This window comes from Phoenix dactylifera, chromosome 9 (assembly GCF_051530095.1).
Source record: "Phoenix dactylifera cultivar Ajwa chromosome 9, Ajwa_hap1_PhDact_Kaust_v1.1, whole genome shotgun sequence".
Lineage (NCBI taxonomy): Eukaryota > Viridiplantae > Streptophyta > Magnoliopsida > Arecales > Arecaceae > Phoenix > Phoenix dactylifera.
In genome coordinates, this window is record NC_143198.1 from 28,366,633 (window position 1) to 28,384,393 (window position 17,761).

The 17,761-nt window shown below is 37.1% G+C and overlaps 3 protein-coding genes across 3 annotated transcripts; 1 reads left to right on the forward strand and 2 right to left on the reverse strand.

Moving 5' to 3' along the window:
* Nucleotides 1–1,275: 1,275 nt before the first annotated feature.
* LOC120112535 (uncharacterized) lies at nucleotides 1,276–4,541 on the reverse strand. Its single transcript, XM_088704812.2, has 9 exons — nucleotides 4,250–4,541; nucleotides 4,096–4,168; nucleotides 3,476–3,699; nucleotides 3,330–3,386; nucleotides 3,017–3,170; nucleotides 2,357–2,470; nucleotides 2,092–2,262; nucleotides 1,682–1,741; nucleotides 1,276–1,558 (listed from the first exon to the last, which is right to left on the reverse strand). Exons 1-9 carry the CDS (start codon nucleotides 4,438–4,440, stop codon nucleotides 1,433–1,435), a joined length of 1,170 nt encoding a protein of 389 aa, XP_088560938.1. The 5' UTR covers nucleotides 4,441–4,541; the 3' UTR covers nucleotides 1,276–1,432.
* A 57-nt stretch (nucleotides 4,542–4,598) lies between these two features.
* LOC148702557 (uncharacterized) lies at nucleotides 4,599–10,451 on the reverse strand. Its single transcript, XM_088704811.2, has 5 exons — nucleotides 10,145–10,451; nucleotides 7,302–7,740; nucleotides 5,897–5,973; nucleotides 5,635–5,793; nucleotides 4,599–5,071 (listed from the first exon to the last, which is right to left on the reverse strand). Exons 1-5 carry the CDS (start codon nucleotides 10,399–10,401, stop codon nucleotides 4,699–4,701), a joined length of 1,305 nt encoding a protein of 434 aa, XP_088560937.2. The 5' UTR covers nucleotides 10,402–10,451; the 3' UTR covers nucleotides 4,599–4,698.
* A 2,235-nt stretch (nucleotides 10,452–12,686) lies between these two features.
* Nucleotides 12,687–15,966, forward strand: LOC103709496 (sugar transport protein 14-like). Its single transcript, XM_026805573.4, has 5 exons — nucleotides 12,687–12,750; nucleotides 12,923–13,138; nucleotides 13,980–14,302; nucleotides 14,589–15,218; nucleotides 15,356–15,966. The coding sequence occupies exons 2-5, from the start codon at nucleotides 13,000–13,002 to the stop codon at nucleotides 15,821–15,823; spliced, it is 1,560 nt and encodes a 519-aa protein (XP_026661374.3). The 5' UTR covers nucleotides 12,687–12,750; nucleotides 12,923–12,999; the 3' UTR covers nucleotides 15,824–15,966.
* The last annotated feature ends 1,795 nt before the right edge of the window (nucleotides 15,967–17,761 follow it).

A 17,761-nucleotide genomic window follows, 5' to 3' on the forward strand; every position in this document is an offset into this window, starting at 1 on the left:
ATACCATATTTGGAAACAATTCAGAAGAAATTCAAATAAATAAATATTTAATTAAATGATGAAATATTTATAAAAAGAATGCGGTATGATATGCATGCGCACGCACATAAATACTTATAATAAACAAAACATGAAAAAGGCGACAATTTAATGAACAATGAGAAACAAAACACCGCAATCAAAAATGCGTAGTATTTTATCTCATCAAAGTGTGATTTATATGGATATCTTGAATTAGTCGTGAATAATTTACTGAATAAATTTTTGAATTAGAAACATTGTAAACAACCATTAATTAATTTGTTGAAGGAAAATAGTTTAAAAATCATTTAAGACTTGTTTGAATATTCCTACCAAATTGAGTTGAACATATTGTAGAATTCATAAATTGAGCCGTGAGTTTAGTCACGGTCAATACCACCAAGCCCAAATTTTGTAAGAATAAAAAAAAAACCTCTATTGGTTCTTCATGTAATTCAAAGTTTAGAATCTAGATTGGGTTTGAATTGGCACTTATAAAATGCAAGCTAGAAGGGCCGATAGATTTGATTTCTACAGAATTTTCAGTCTAATTCTATAGAAATACCCAAACATGCCCTTCAAAAGAGGAGAGAAGAGATGTTAATTTATTTTTTAATCATTGAACATTGTTAGCATGATCACATAGAGAAATATAGGTTATATATACTAGAAAAACTAATGGTGACACCCATATTTTCCCAAAGTCAAGAGAATTAACAAAAAAAATAAAAAAATAATTTTATTATAAAATATTTTTATCTAATCTGTTATTAAAAGCAAGTTTCCGAGCGGACGCTCCACTCATAGTTCTAAAAACCCAAAGGATCATAAACAAAATAAATAATTTTTAATATAGCTATTTTATTATTTTAAAAAAATTAAGTGGTGTTCGTGAAGCTTAGCTTAGGAGATTGCGCGCCACCATTCACATATTGCTAGAGTCAAACTCTAGTTTAGATAAAGAAAGTTATCTCCCATGATTTTTAAACGTCTCACAAAATTTTTTTAAAAACATTACGTACGAAACCAAGCTTCCAGCTCTCAAGAAAATCTCACCTCACGTACACGGACTTCTCCGGGCCCTCAGGTCGAGCTTTGTTTCGAACTCTAGTTTAGGTCTTATCTTTCTATGACTCTAGCTTTCCTTCTTCACTGGGATTCCACAGAGAGCAAGGGTTCAAGCAGTAAGAACCAACTTAATAGAGATTGGATCAACCATGGGTCACACTAATAGGAGACACGCACACATGCACCTATCAAGGGTTGTACCTTTGGTTGTACAACTTCATCATGATGATGATATATTTAATGACATATTTAACTTCATCATGATGATAATATACGATAGTCTTACTCTCAAATCCAAAAACAAATGAAAGACATAAATAAGCTTTCATGAAGACCTTTTGAACTACATAGCTGAAGAGGAGACAGAGGAGACATTGAGTTGGCTCCATGATTGAGCTTTCATCTTCTTCTTAGCCCTCTTGAGTTGCTTTATGACGTCCAGCCGTTCCTTCGAATAAGACGATGGAATCTATTTCCAAGCATTGAAGTGTTAAAGAGTAAGAAAATAAAATCTGATTAGATAATTTTTTCCATTTCAAGACCTGTTCATGAGGGACTTGAACTACAAATAATGATCATATATGTAACTTACCAAGCGAGGGATGTGTGTCTTAATCGCAGTCAGAATAGCTGCATGGCCTATAGCAGTTACCTGAGCATATGAGTCAAAATTGAGTTAGGTCTTTGAAAAACTTATGGTTTATAAATTCCAACTGGTTAAAGAAATTATTTACTCCATTACAAACAAGCTGATACAAATAAAGTCGAGCTCTGCGCCAGACAACCTGAGAGCTTTCACATATAAGCTTTGGCCCTTTCACTCATTTTAAATATGACTCGACCAGGCCGCATCCACACCCGCAGGGTGTGAACCGCCGTTGTACCAAAAAAAAAGAAGAAAAAAACATGACTCGACCACTGTCAGTTATAGAAAAATCCATGTGTACCTACTATTTATGAAATAATTTAAAAAGGAAAAGATGATCTTAACCATTCACTTACTGGAAGAAGCACCAGAATTGCAACTGGAATAGCACAGGCAATATCAGTTAATGTCCCAGTGATCTTCTTTGTTTCCCTCTCTGTAAGTTTGTGTCTGAAAATTTGCTTTTGGATAAGACCAACCATGACCAGTAGATCTATAAAGAGCAACTGAGTGCCCATCCGTATATCCTTGATCACAGTTCATGTCAGATGGTAAGCATTCATGCAATGTTGATAGTAAAAGATGTTTATCCAATACACATTAAGCGGGTGCCAGTCTTACATAGATTGTAGCTAGCAGAGAGTAGCAAGATCTAACAAAGAAATTCTGATTAATCTTTTCATCCATGGCTTCAGGAACAGAAAGCTCATCAAGGATCTTATCGGAGCAGCTAGGCTGCAATATGACAAGTGTTCAGTACTTAAAGACAAAACAAGGTGCTTTACATTTTCAAATAGCAAGAAGAATGTTAATTGGGTAGTTTTTCTCCTTTAAATTTCTGTCTCTTAAAAACGTCACTCAAATTAGTACAGAAGGTACAATTTCAAAGCAAGCACTGTCAAATAGCTTGTAATCTGGTCTTATTTGGATGGGAGCATGGCATGAAATTTGTAATAGTTGACAACGAGAATTATGATAATGATTTTTCGCATAGGAAAAGCTATTTAATAAGAATGAACCATATTCTGAAATCTATCTCATCGTTCTTCTATGTTGTAATTTCTGCAGGAAGAAGAACTGCAACAGCTCAAAGGATTACAAATGCTTCGTAACATATGCAAAAGACAAAAAAAAAAAAAGACCAATCAATTAATTCAAGTTTTTGTACATCAAGGGTTGAAAACAAGTCAAACTTTTCAATACTGCTACCTGTCATGGGAACTGCCACTGGCTTCTTATAAGTCTTCCCCAATTATAGATGTTACAAGATAGCTTCATTACCTTGTTTATACCTGAAACATATGGAGGGTTGCTTTCAGTGATTTCCCTGGCCATTAGATCCCCACGACATTGATGTTGCATTCTTATGGTACCAAGGTCTCGTAGATGTGTCATTGGCTCTGGAAATTGAGCTCGAGTAGTTCTCCCCAACCCACTGTTTGATAGAAACTTGAAAGTCAAACATGCAACCATTTTTCTCAAAAAAAAAAGAAAAGAAAAGGAAAAAACAAGCAAGCATTTTGAAACAACCAGCTTGCCTCTGAAACATTAGCTGTTGTTAATATAGAAGAATCCATTGCCAATTCCAACTTACCATAATCTATCATAAGCAGCCCAATAATCTTCAATACAAATAACTAGTAGATTCTTGCTGCAAAATGCCATAGCATAAGTCTTTCTTTACTAAGGTGACCAGAAGTTCATGTGAAATTGAAATGGCACACTGCTTCCATTTCAAACCTTTGTTGTAGATACACCACCAACTTAGCATCAAGAGATTCTTGGGTCTTCTTGCTGTAGTGAATAAAGCTTGAAAACATATCTGAGCAAACGCCAAAAACAGTAGATAGAATTATTTCTTTCTCTGCTTGCAAAGCATGTTGTTTTGACCTCTTTCTTTCCTGATGCCTTATGCAGGGCACTGCAGCATAGAAGTCGAGCCATCCAAGTTCCTCACTCACAACCTATTAGAAGAATAATCATGTTGGAGGAAAATTCTGAGTAAGTTTAAAAGCATTTAATAGTATATAATCTGAAACTGAATCACGCAGAATACTCATGCATCATGACCCGACCCCCAATCAATCATGGGAAAAAGAATAACTATCAGAATAGTCATTTCATATATTCATTAAAGTATTTCATTACAAGTTGATTGCTATTAAAAATGACTTAAGTTTAGCATGCAATACTAAACCAAACTCTTGATAAAACGATTTAAAAATGATAAATTAATGACTTTCAGTTTGTGGATTCATCAAAATTCTTCATTAAACATGGGTGATGTTAACCTTGAGTAAGATCTGCATGCAATTTCAAAATTCCACTTTGACATGCCACAGCAAGCAGTCAAGACTTACCTCCATAAAAAGTTGATACATACATATGGAGGATAACTCTGGATACAAGAAAAGGATACCACATTCCAAGTAGCTGTCACGAGATGAAAAGAATCAATAAAAAAATAATGAATATAACTTCTTGGATATACTCTTGGAATGTGAAGAAAATCACCAGATGAAGTCCTTGACAGGTTCATCAAGATCCTTTATACCCATATGTGATAAGAATAATCTTGTCTTTCTTCCTAAAAATGCAAAAAGCCCCAGAACAGCCAGATCCCTTGCTAAAACCTGCCAAATAATTACTATAAAAATGATAGGAGCATTAAATTCTGGTAAAGAAAGACGGAAACTGGATGACATTATGAAGCTGAGTGCAAGATCACAGATCCAATAGGATATTGAGAAATTTCTAGGTAAGATATTTCTTCTGTGGCCTCTTAAGTGCACATGACAATCCTGTGACTAATATACAACTCCTTTTCAAAAAAAAAAAAAAAATCATAAAATCCTATGAACATAAAACATACACAGATTTAAGTCCCCAGCAAAATGCTAGCGAATGCTTGTTCCCCACATAGTAAGCAGACTTAAAGATCAAGAAATTTCAAAGCAAATGGATTAAAAAATATTTGAAAAAAAAGAAAGGCTAACCTGTGTATTGCAAATTCTCTTCAGATTTGTAATGACATTTTCTCTACTAAATGCTGCTACAAGCTTTACTTCAAGCAATCTCATCCAAAACATTACCTCGCCCCTTGTATCATGATGCAGTACTTTTGGGCCAAAATGACTCAAAAATTCATTTTCAAATCCTGCATTTGTTGCTGAACGATGCAATTTGCCTATTGAAGAAGAACCATGTAATGTATCCATAAGTTCCCTTGTCAAGTCTGGAAGGGACATGGTGAATGCAGGACAAGAAATACGCTTAGCACCTAACTTCGTAAGAGCAACACAACAACTGGTGGCCAGAACAGTCCCTGCAATACAACTGAACTTTTTTGTACTCAGTGTAGCATCTTCCTAGAGTATCAGAAAGTAGGCATGTAAAAAAGATAAGCACATATCTGGAAAGCTGATCATAAGCAATGCCATACTACCTCAATTGATAAAGATATAGGGACAGAAATCAATTAATTGGCAAAATCGTCTTATAACCAAGGTTTTACAAAGCCAGGATATTATCCATCTCAGCAGGTGACCAATACTGAGATGGACTGAGATAGTTTATCTCAGCTGAGATAGAAGCTGGGGAAATTTCAGGGAGTATCAAGTTGTTCCAGAATCTCAGCCAACATATAGGAACCAAGATATCGATATCTCTTCCAATATAGTTAAACCAAGAACTGGTACTTTTGGTAGGCATTGATTTGATATTTATTGGTTAAAAGACTCATTCAAGGTCCGCAAAGAAAGGTTTAACAATCTTAGCGAATAGATTGATATTTTTATTGCCTGATATCCCATGATATGTCAGTTTATATCAGCCAAGATAGGAAATTGTGCTTATTACTTTCCAATAATCCATAAGAAAAAGAAATTTCATATACGAACCCTTTTCCATATTCTGATGCCCATCTTTCCAGTAAGGGGGTGAAATACTTTGTTAGAATTGAAAGTTGTTCTGTTCTAAACCATGTCACCAAGTTCTGGTCTCTCTTGTTCAACTGACTTTGAATGCAATCCATAATCAAATTCACTTTGGGGGAAAGTCTGTAGAAGAAAAGGCAATTGATGAATAACACATATTCTTAAGTAAATTTCAAGTTCACTTTTTTTGACCCCTTTGCTCCGATTAAGCTTGGATTACACTTACATACTAAACACTGGATGTTTATCATCAAACATACTCCCCATCTCCATTACTGTTTTCAGCAAGGCATAGACTGCTGCCTGCACAACCAGGAAAAAAAATAGAAATCACCTTTCCCAATAGCTAGAAACTAAACACCAATCTATTGGCATGACAGAAGATACTTGTTGCTGCAAAAGGATAAAATGGATGACAACACAAGACAGAATTTTCAAAGAAATTTTACAGCCATGCAAGCTAAAGTCTCGAAGAAAAATGACAAATACTGCTTCACCTAGACATAAATGATTTATGCAGTAAAGAATGAAAGGGACTAACTATACACCAACAATCCTTCGGTTCTTAAGTTGAACATATCATCTCTAATTCGCATCAAATGTACCTGCACCCTAAAAATCCATTAGTTTTACCTGTAAGTCAGCCCAAGGCATGAGTCCAAACACAAGGATAAGCTCAAGTAACATATACAAGCTTCAGGCCTATATAATGCACGAGGAAGATGGGGTGATTCTAGGGCACAATATATGTAAGAGCACTTGTTCTGTCTCAAGACTCTCAACCTGCCTTCAAATTTATTACCTCTCCTTTTTACATACGGTACAGGCTGCACACTGCACCTGAAAACTAAGTATTTCCATGGTTCTGATCTGTTTCAACCTGTGACACACATGGACTATAGAAAGAAGTTGTTGCAACGTAAAATACGCCCTATGCTTAGAAATGTGGTGGGATAAAATATGCTCTCTCTGAACTTGATCCTGGTTCACTCGAAGATCAAGTGAATGGGTCAGCAGGTCTGCCCTATTTGTGTTTTTCATGCAAAATGGAGCAGGCAGTTGCTGCCCACCATAAGAAAAAGTTTGCATGATGCAGGCCAACTGAAAGACTAAGTAGATGGGCAGTTGCAATTTACCTAGCAATGCATGAGAGCATGCTCAAATTTTTCTAGAAGTTTCACTAGAAAATCAAGCAGATATGTAGAAGAGAGAAGAGAGGAGGTTAAATTTTTTCTGCTTGAAACATAAGACTGCACTTCAGGTTCATACATGTCTGTTTCAACTTCCATCTGATCATATTAGAATATTGCATTAGTTTACAAAACCTTGATGCACGAATAAGCTGTATTGTGTCGAGAGGAAACCCTAAAGCCTAAAGATAACGCAACATTCTACGAGATTGGTGTGGACAGTCTAAATGGAAGCACATGGTAGAAGTTGCCATTATAAGATGAAATAGGTAGAGATAAATGATGGTAGTGGGATAGGTTAAAGCCTTAGTATGTCTAAGAATAGAAAGCAAGTTATTGCCACCAGACTAGGCACACCAGAACAAGGATGATAATGCTTATCGGTATATTTGACCCACATCACTCAACACCCAGCAATTCTCAGTTATGAGCATTGGATACCTGGTATGCAATTTTTCGGTGCCACACGTCCGCATCCACTCCTACCCATGCATTAGCTACTTTGAGATGGCTAGTAGCTGATTTTTGGGACTTTATGGCACGAAAAACACTCATCGCAGTTTCATGCAATAATTGAAGTACAATATTTGTAAGACTGATATCCATTCTGTAGTTAGCACAGACATCCAGTGGAGGCACCTCTTCACCATAATCACGATCAAATTCCAAAGAGACCGTCGAGGACATCTGAGAAAAGGAATGTCTTGACGAATTTGTTTGCAAAGTTGGCATTAAAAAAGTGAAAGGAAACCTGGAGATTATTTTAGACCCTCTTAAAGCATCATTTCCACATCGATCATGACTAAAATTGTGTAGTTGTGCCCTTAAAAGAGAAGTTGAATGGTTCTTGATCATTTCAGTGCACCAAGCACCTGGAGATCTGCAATGCAAGATGAATAATTACAGAAACTTTCCTCAAACATGTTCTCATAAAATTTGATAAAAATGAATAATTGGTATAGTGCTTATGATTTTACGACATATATAATACTGAAAAAAAATTTAGTGAGGAAATCGTTAAAGCTAGAGAAGATATGGTCACCAATTAGCATAATGGTGCATCTTTAGATGAAACAGACTACTTAAATGTTTCGATACAGATTGAGTTAAATAGTGCAAATCATATAATATAGATTCAGAAACCACATGAACTTGCAACTGCATGTATCCATTTATTATCAAATAACCGCCCTAAGTTGTTCAGAGCAGGGAATTCAAGTTGTTCTAGGCCATGTCTAATCAAAATTAAATAAGCTAGGCCCATACCAGGCCCACCAACAACCCTAAATGTGATGGCTTGCAAATTCACTTATTTTTTGAAAAGAAGAATAACGAAAAGAGAACGACATATTAATCAAAATAAAAAAGAGATAAATGCAAGCAGATAAATGATAAAATAAATAACTAATGGGTCCACCCATATGACTTTATAACCATTTAACAAGAAAAAAACATCATTCCTTTCTTTCCATTCACCTTTATAAACAAAAAAATGTGATGTTGGAAGGCTTGATTCCCAATTTCTCCCAGATGGGAGTGTTCTGTGTAAATCCTCTTAGTTTGTCTAAATTACTGTTGAAAAAATAGGAAATAAATAGTATACATAATAAGGGATAAGGAGATGATTGAATTTAATTATCATTCTTCATCAATCCCTACTGAGAAGGTCAGCTTCATGAACTATAACTAAGTGATGTTCATTTCATGCTACAACATTCTGAGCATTACCAGAAAGATGTAAATATCAATTGAGAGGCTGTTTGAAATTTTAAACTCTCATTTGACTTTATTTGGTACGTGAGTACATACGAAGAAATTGCTTGTACTGAAAGAGATTCCCCTTTCTTGGCAGATCACAAGCCCAAACGACAACTTATCCGCATAGGTTCTCCACTGTTAAGTTGCAATGCGGCCAAGTCTTGTTCTTCATAGGGCCTTGTCATTATTATTATTTGGAATCTGTCACTTCTGTTCTTCTGCATGACCAAGATACTAGTTTGGACAACCTTTTAACACATATCAGTATCAATACTGGTAGCACTCTTCCAGATGCTTCCTAATGGGTGTCCTGACCTTTTAAGAAACTAGAATCCCCCAAACTGAACTATTATGAATCCAATCCTTCTTGTTCCTTCATTACTATAAACCCACTAAGTTCAAAGGAACAGAGATAAATCATCAAAGATACTAACGAAACACCAGAAGTCTATGAACCAGTCAAAATTTATTATTGCAGAATCCATTTTAATTTGCTTTTTGAGATATTGATAATTACAGGGCATGTTTGTTTTGCTACCTCTGATATTCTTGCTATCCTTACATTCCAATGCTAATATCAGCACATACATCTTATTTGCAATTCAGGAAAGATGTGATTTATCGATACAAAATTGAAATCCCTTAACATGTGAGAATATCTGACCTATATTTGAGTTTTATTTCTCAGTATATGTGTTTCCACCTTATTATAGTAAAATTTCCATTAAAAAGCCATCTACTCTTTCATACTTGAGGGCAAAAATAAACCCAATAACTTAACAAGCACTGCTTTTGCAATATTTTGATGACAGTCTTTTACTTGTCAAAGCATTCAATATATTCTGTGGAAATACAGTAAGGCAAACAAATTCCAGTAAGTAATATTTTTAATAAGCATAGTAAATGATTTAAGACTATGCTGGAAACCATCACGACCATCACATTTATTGTCCTGAAATGTTCTGAATCCAGAATTATTTTTTTTTTAAAAAAAAAACTTGTATGTTTAAATAGCATTTTGTTTTATTTCGATCTCTACTATTATAGAGCAAACAAGCTGAGCCTTCTGTGTGCGGTCCTAAAAAATAAACACATAACTATTTTCTCCAAAAAATTATCACAGCTTTGTCTACGTACGTTTTGTGTATTAATACAACCTATCAAAGCTGTCCAAGCTAGGCAGAAGTGTTTGCTGAACCGCACATAAATTTCTCATAAACCATTGTTTTTTCACAAATTACTGACTGAAATAATCTCTGTGTTATAGCTTGATCTTAGACCTAAGGAAACAATGAGCTGGATAAGCTATTCGACTAAGTTGATAAGGTAATTAGAACGTTATAATTTGTTGCTTGGTAGTTCACAGGGAATCAGCGAGAGGTCACTCTTCCTTCTTGTGCGAAGATAATTAGAACGTAGATGAGTGGAGGGAATGATGACACCATCCCAAAAATTTCAAGAACAATTGTAGAAAAAGAATCACGCTAAAGAGGGAAATGAAACAGCGATGTGTGAGAGAGAGAGACCTGGAAGGTTTGGTGAACTGAAGAAATGTGCAGGGAGGCGTGGGAGCGAAACAAGCCATTGGACTGTGGAAAGATGGCTTGTGAAATGAGATGGAGGAACTAGGAAGAGGAGAAGGTAGAGTTAAATGTAGGAGATGGAGAAAACTAGGGAGGAAGAGCTTTGGGTTCCTCTCCGCGCTGCTTCGTTTTTGTTTCGGGCGCCGGGCCCTCGCAGTTAACGGGGACATGACGGAGACGACCCCGCCCAGACGGCGCATGGACGAGCCATCCCAATTACAGATCCACGAATCTCGTATACTTTAAAATCAATCATCCGGGGGCAAGCCACATCATCTGAAGAAAAACTCAGTCTTATTGATGAAGCACCTATAAAAGAAAAAATTAGAAGAGATAGAGCACCCACTTCTACCTGGCATACATCGGATGCTGCGGAAGTGCCATGCGGTCCAGATCTCGCATGTTCTTTGAAAAATAAACCAAGCTGCTGACTAGGTCGTCTCATTTGCTGCTCATCATTCGAAAGAATTTTTCTGGACCCGATAGTTCTATGTTTTCTTTGCTTTGTGTAGCCTGTTTGCTAGTGATACTGCTGGCTGTGCTCACGCAAAAGCAGTGTGAGCAGTCAATGTATCAAAAAAAAAAATCAATCATCTACTTAATACACGGCTCTTAAAACATATTGTTCTCCGGATATAGAACTGCACCATGGATCTGCAACTCACCAACTCAAGCACACTTCATAATTTTATACCGAGACCTGATCATAATTGAATTGCATTTGAGCGCGTTGGGATGGATTTGGTTGGACTTCAACTTAATTTGGATAGACTAGCATAAAACCATTCGACCAACCGGTATCACAATCCGACAAGCAACTTGTACTTATCAAGCAATTTTCAATTCCTGCCAACCCAAAAAAAATAGTGCCTATCCACACCACCTAAAGTCCCGAGGTGATTCCAATTAAAACAATAAAAAAAAAAATCCTAACTTGATCAGCTCAATCCAACCATGCCATTTTGGAATCTTTCAAGATTCTTTAGTAGTTGGTTTGCGTGACATGGTTTCAACCAGAACCTAAAAGTAACTCGATATACATATAATTAGATGTTAAAACCATGTTGTAATAGCTTAACATTGTTTAACAGTTTAATCAAATCATTATTCATTTAATAATGTACGTTTAAACCTAACCCGGCCAAGTTAGCAAGTTAACCATCCCAACTCGGACATAGTGCCACTCAATTGACTTGCTTTGCAGATTAACTATATGAGTTAACCCGTGTTATATGTTTCATAAATAGATTAGTTGGATTGGAACCACTAAATCACCTTATTAAATAGGCTGGGTTGGGACTGGCAACTTTTTCAGAATGCTTATTTATTGCGGCCTAATGCAAACCTAAGGTTATGCTTAGTTTTTGAGTCCTTGCTATAATTGTTAGCTTAGCTGGCTCATATTTAAACTTGTGGAGTGAATAACCACTACATGCTCGAAATTTGTTTTTGGCAACTCCTTTTTTAGATCGACTCATATCTCCAAACATAGCTTGGGTTTGAACTTGACAAGATGTTTTAATTAATCAAAGCTTGAATGCATGCCAAAAGGAAGTAAATATTCATTAGACATGAAAAGCTTCCTTCTTCTCCTTTTTTTTTTTTTTCTTTTTTTTAATCCAAGAGAAAATAGCCAAAAGGAAGTAATTAAGTGAATTATGCATGCCAAAAGGAAGTAATTATTCATTAGCAGCCTCAAAGGTTGATGAAACTCCAATTGCGGTTGATCCAGGAATGCCGGAACTACTTGTCCCACTTGAGCCGAATTCCAACCCACTTTCTCTGAACTAATTCGGGCCACGGGGCCCACGCCAACTCTTCCACTGGTGGACCAATCGTCGGGTTGTGGGACCCGCGTTATTTGATGAACTAGGAGACAGAAATTAAAGGTCCCAGAGAAGAAAAGGACGGATAATTCCACATGCCACGTGGCGAAAAGAGACTGGTGCAGCATTTGGAGAGTGCGCAGTAGATTGGTACTCCCATATTTGTTCCAGATCAGTCCGAGGAACGCTCCTCGCGTGATTGACTGACACCTGTAACATTTTTCTATATATCGTATACATGCAAGACGAGAGAGAGAGAGAGAAAAAAAACCAAGCATGGCGTCACCCTCGTGACTCGTAAGTGCATAAAATCCAAGTCAAAACCAGAGACCATATGCATTTATAAAAAAAAAAAAAAACAAAGAAGCTTTTAAAATGAGAACAAAAGGAAGTTGCGATAAGTCCGTTTATGTGCAGGTACAACAATCCCTATTATCCTGGTGATCCAATCCTATAAACCAAAACGAACAGAATAAAAGACAACCCCGCATTTGAACCGTAATCAACTAAATTTATCCTTCCAAATTATTTAGCTAATACACAAATATTTATAAATACTTTATATTTGTAAATATTATATTAAAAATAGAAGTCCTTATCATGCCAGCCTTGCGAAACTTACTTCTATATATGGGGGAAGCTCTCTCATTTGGACCCTCCTCTCCTCTCCCCTTCTCTTTTGTTCTCATCTCAAGAGCCCCACGGCCCTCGCCATCACTCTTGGTCAGTCCAGCCGTTCCTTTTTGCTTCAGATCTTTCTGAATATAATATAACTTTTAATGGGAATCCGTCAACGTACTGACTTTTCTTTATCCACTGATGTGTTACGCTTTTGTTTGTTTTCTGACTTGCGGCATCCTCTGTTTTCCTCTGTTCTTCGCCTACGATCACGCAGAAGCTGACTAAAAAGAAGGCTTCGGGCGGCGGTTTGGAAAAGCCAGGGGCTGCGAGGATTGCAGGGAGACCGAGGAAATGGCAGGAGGTTTTGTGGGGGGTGATGTAGGCAAGAGAGCAGAGCTCTATGAAGGAAGGATTACCAGTTATTTCATCTTAGCTTGTATTGTTGGATCCCTTGGTGGATCCCTTTTCGGATATGATCTTGGTGTCTCTGGTGAGTTTTATTGATCTGGTTTTCTTTATTCCTATACTATTTCGGCGTCTCTTTTCGTACACCAACTATTTCATGGAGAATCTTGTACTTCTTGTTTTTTCATTGAAGGTGCTGAAAGGTTGGTTATTTGGGGGAGGTGAAGAAGCTTTTGCCATTTTATATGACATTGCTTCGGTTTGGAAGTTTGGGTGTTGGCTATTACAATGATTTATCTATTTAGATAGAACAGCTTCAGTAAATCAGTTCCTTCTTTTGACAGTTCCCTTTATAAAAGAAAGGGAAACAACAAAGTTCTGTAAATTATATACCCATCTTTTTTCTTCATCAACTTCTCCTTCTTCTTCTTTTTCGTGTTGATAAATATTACATTGGTGTAGAAGGCCATGGTGCATTTCAAACATAAAAAATACAAACCTGGAGGGCCTTATTGATGAATAATATATATATATATATATATATATGATCATTTCTCTCGAATCCATTACTTAAATACACCTTGCTGTGCTTCCCTTTCGTTTTAATACTTTTAGTTGTTTTTGTATCCGAAACAATAAAACATTGGCCAAAAAATTCTCCTGCCTAGAATTTTTTATAATTCTATAAGATTTTTTTTTTAAAAAAAAATATGATACTACTGCTTTCTATTTTCAGAAATAGAAAACAATAAATGAAGATGCAATTAAAAGGTTCCATAATTTTTTTCTCTCCATATTATCCAGAAATAAGACTATAATCATTTTCTTTGTGAAAACATGAAACAGAAGATCTCATACTTGTTGGATCCAATTCAACAGTCAAAGCGAGAGAAAAGAGCTCATTTTGAGATTCTTCTGGTTTTCAGGTGGAGTTACTTCTATGGATGATTTCCTAAAGCACTTCTTCCCCAGTGTGTACCGAAGAAAGCAAGCACATCTACATGAAACCGACTACTGCAAATATGACGACCAGATTCTTACTCTCTTCACATCTTCCCTCTATTTCGCGGGCCTCGTCTCCACCTTTGGTGCCTCATACGTGACCAGAAAATATGGGAGAAGGATCAGCATCATGGGTGGTGCAGTCAGCTTCTTTCTCGGTGCAGCTATCAATGCAGGAGCTGTTAACATCTTCATGCTGATCATTGGCCGAATTCTCCTCGGAATTGGCATTGGTTTTGGAAATCAGGTGCGAGCTAAATACCAGACAAAAATCTCTTCGCTAATTTTATTCCAGCGATCTATTTCCAACATATCATTTCATGTAATATTTGCATGCTGAATCTGAGACTTTTTCTCTTATCTTCATGTTGTATAATATTTGGAGTTCCTCGCGCTCGCATTGGTAGAATAATTAATGAAATCTGAGATCCGTTTGAGGTGGAAAACAAAAGCAATTAATTCCATACTTTTATTTGCCTAAAACGATGCTTAAGTTGGCAATCAGATTCTCATATTTGCTGTACTTACGACAGGCAGTTCCCCTCTATCTATCTGAGATAGCACCACCGAAGATCCGAGGGGCAGTTAACCAGTTGTTCCAGCTGACTACCTGCCTGGGGATTTTGGTTGCTGATATCATCAACTACTTCACAGAAAAGCTCCACCCATGGGGTTGGAGGCTATCTCTCGGTCTGGCCATGGTGCCTGCAACTCTCATGTTTGTTGGAGGAATTTTTCTACCAGAAACCCCGAACAGCCTTGTCGAACAAGGCAAGCTGGATGAAGCAAGAATTATTTTGGAGAAGGTGAGGGGAACTCATAAGGTGGATGCAGAATTTGAGGACCTCAAGGAAGCCAGTGAGGCGGCTCGAGCAGTCAAGCACCCTTTCAGGAACCTCCTCAAACCAAAGAACCGTCCCCAGCTTATAATAGGAGCACTTGGAATCCCCGCATTCCAGCAGCTCTCTGGCATGAACTCCATATTGTTCTATGCTCCTGTGATCTTCCAAAGTTTGGGTATGGGATCAGGTGCTTCCCTCTACTCATCCATCATAACGAGCTCGATGCTTGTGCTTGGTGCGCTTGTTTCGATGTCAGTTGTCGATAGGTTGGGAAGGAGATTTTTGTTCATCGAAGCTGGAATTCAAATGATTAGCTCGATGGTAAGCAATTCTAGTACTGATTGAATTCTAGTACTAATAGTTTTCTTTAGATTTCCACTGAAAGAATGGAAAGTGCCTGCAATTTCCTGTTACATTACATGATGGAAAGAACCTAAAACATTGGTTTTTTTACTCAGGTGGTTGTGGCTGTTATTCTTGCACTAAAATTTGGTCGGGGGGCGACGCTCCCAAAAGATTTGGCGATCGTCCTCGTGGTCGCGATCTGCACATTTGTGGTGGCCTATGGATGGTCCTGGGGGCCTCTTGGTTGGTTGGTTCCTAGCGAGATCTTCCCACTGGAGACAAGATCGGCAGGTCAGAGCATGGTGGTTTGTGTCAACCTCTTCTTCACTGCTGCAATCGCTCAGTGCTTCCTTGCTATGCTATGCCATTTAAGATATGGAGTCTTCATCCTATTTGCTGGCTTGATTGTGATTATGTCCGTGTTCATCATCCTACTCCTGCCAGAGACAAAGCAAGTGCCCATTGAGGAGATGTCTCGTCTGTGGGAGAAGCATTGGTTTTGGAAGAGCATTGTATCTCGGCCTGATTCAGGTAATAACGACCAAAAGCAGCAGGAAACTAAGGCTGCAACAGTTGTTTAACTGCACCACACCTTCAAGTCCTCGTCTTATGTTATTTAGATGGGCTGAATCTTTGCTGGATTTTATGTTGTCCTTTGATTAGAGGACAATTCTTCTCTGTATTTGTTGGGAAAGTGACAATAAATAAAGACTAAGATTACTTTTATGCTTTCTTCATAGTGATATGTCGGTTGCTGATGGTTAAGTTGCTGGCATAAAAGTTCTACTTCAATTCTCTTTCTTTCTCTTTTTTTTTTTTGACTGGATCCCTCATTTCCACTATGGGCCAAAGAATGCAGTTAAGTGGCATTTAAGCTTTGTACATCTCATGTTTAACTGCTGCCATCTTTGATGAGGCTTGTGTTAGACAAGCCCTGTTTGGTGGTCCAATTGGCAAATGTTTCCAAGAAAACGCATTCAGAGCAGATTTCTGAGTAGATCATGTTATTTGTCTTTTAAAGTAGAACAAAATAGAATTGTTTTTTTCTTCTTTTTTTTTTTTGATTCAATAGAATTGGTGATGTTACTACAGGATACTGTCACCTTGTAGTCCCAAGTATATAGGCTGCATTTTCCTAGTAAAAAGGATAAAGATAATGTGTTTGGTGATGCATAGATAAGAGTGCTTATCATATAAACAGAAGTCAATAGCTTCCTAAGCAAACTAGGAACTTTCCCAACCTTGATCTCGGACAAAGACGATGCAACTTGAAATCGATTTGTGGTCAGAATCAGGGGTTGTTAAATTCTAAACCAACTGTAACTAACCTGAGTTTCAGCATCTCAAAGTCCGGTTTGATGGTCGAGTTCAGGTTCCAGCTGACAGGATTTAGTTCAGGTCTCATTTATTGGACAATTGGAACCAAACCTGGTAACGTCCATTTTCAGTTTCTATCTTCCCTATTACTTTAAGATGCAGAGTACTTGAAACATTTCATTTTAAAATAGTCCCGAAGCTGTATCATCCATCTTTTCAAGCCTTTTGCTAATTCCTTGCCTCCCCCATCTCTTTCATTCAAACACTTGCTGAAATCAGAGCAACTTTTAACACACGTAAACATTATTAAATTTTGTTTTTCACTTTAAATAGCATTATTTTGTGCACAAATTTTTAGAAACAATATAAATATTACTACTTGAAAATTAAGCGCGCATGAAAGTTGGCCTGACATTGAGAAATAACCGAAAAGAAGACACGAGTCAATATTGTACCGACCATACCGAACTGTATACGTACTTGTGCAGAGTCTGGTACCGAAATAGTGATCTTTGCATATCATGGATATGTCTTGGTAGTGCTTTAAGGCAAATGGCTATATGATCTTGATGTTTGAACTCCTGTGAACTTTAATAATTTGTTTTTTTCCTGGTTCTTACCAACTTTTAAGAAACATCAGCTGTAGACATGGCTGTTAACATGGTCTTTTAATACTATATGCCCACACAAGTGAGGATAATTCAGCGATCCATTTAACCTGTGAGAACATATTCATCATTCTCTGCTCTAAAGCAGACATTGAACTTGATGGATTCCCTTGTCTAAGGACCTATGTGCCTCATTGCTTCTGCTCAAAGAGCAATTGCTATGACACCACAACCTAAAACGTTTGTCTAGCAATGGAAATTGCTCTGGTCCTCAAAACCATTTGTACATTTAATGATTAGCCACTAAGGGCATTTTCATCATGGTTACACAAAACTTGTGTGGTCGTATCGTTACTCTTAAGCCAAAAAAAAAGAGGGGCGTGTTTTAATCAAATGTGAAATGGCCCCTTTGCATTTGTTAGGAAACACATATGCCAATTAAACGCTTAGCAAATTGTAAGTCTATAGACTGGAAAAGATGCATCGATTTGCTAATTTAGCAGCTCCAATTTATCACTGTAAGTTGATTATTTTCATAGGAGTAGGCCTGCGCAAAATAATACCCCAACTTCGAGTCAAATTTGCTTGGAAAGC

Coding starts and splice junctions, on each gene's coding strand:
- LOC120112535 (XM_088704812.2), bottom strand. CDS start 4,440: ATGTCATCCAGTTTCCGTCTTTCTTTACCAGAATTTAATGCTCCTATC. Junction 4,169..4,249: donor CCTGTCAAGGACTTCATCTG/GTGATTTTCTTC, acceptor ATCTCGTGACAG/CTACTTGGAATGTGGTATCC. Junction 2,471..3,016: donor ATGTTTCAGGTATAAACAAG/GTAATGAAGCTA, acceptor GTCATATTGCAG/CCTAGCTGCTCCGATAAGAT.
- LOC148702557 (XM_088704811.2), bottom strand. CDS start 10,401: ATGCGCCGTCTGGGCGGGGTCGTCTCCGTCATGTCCCCGTTAACTGCG. Junction 7,741..10,144: donor CAGTTCACCAAACCTTCCAG/GTCTCTCTCTCT, acceptor CTTGCATTGCAG/ATCTCCAGGTGCTTGGTGCA. Junction 5,794..5,896: donor AAACATCCAGTGTTTAGTAT/GTAAGTGTAATC, acceptor TTTCTTCTACAG/ACTTTCCCCCAAAGTGAATT.
- LOC103709496 (XM_026805573.4), top strand. CDS start 13,000: ATGGCAGGAGGTTTTGTGGGGGGTGATGTAGGCAAGAGAGCAGAGCTC. Junction 13,139..13,979: donor ATATGATCTTGGTGTCTCTG/GTGAGTTTTATT, acceptor TCTGGTTTTCAG/GTGGAGTTACTTCTATGGAT. Junction 14,303..14,588: donor GCATTGGTTTTGGAAATCAG/GTGCGAGCTAAA, acceptor TACTTACGACAG/GCAGTTCCCCTCTATCTATC.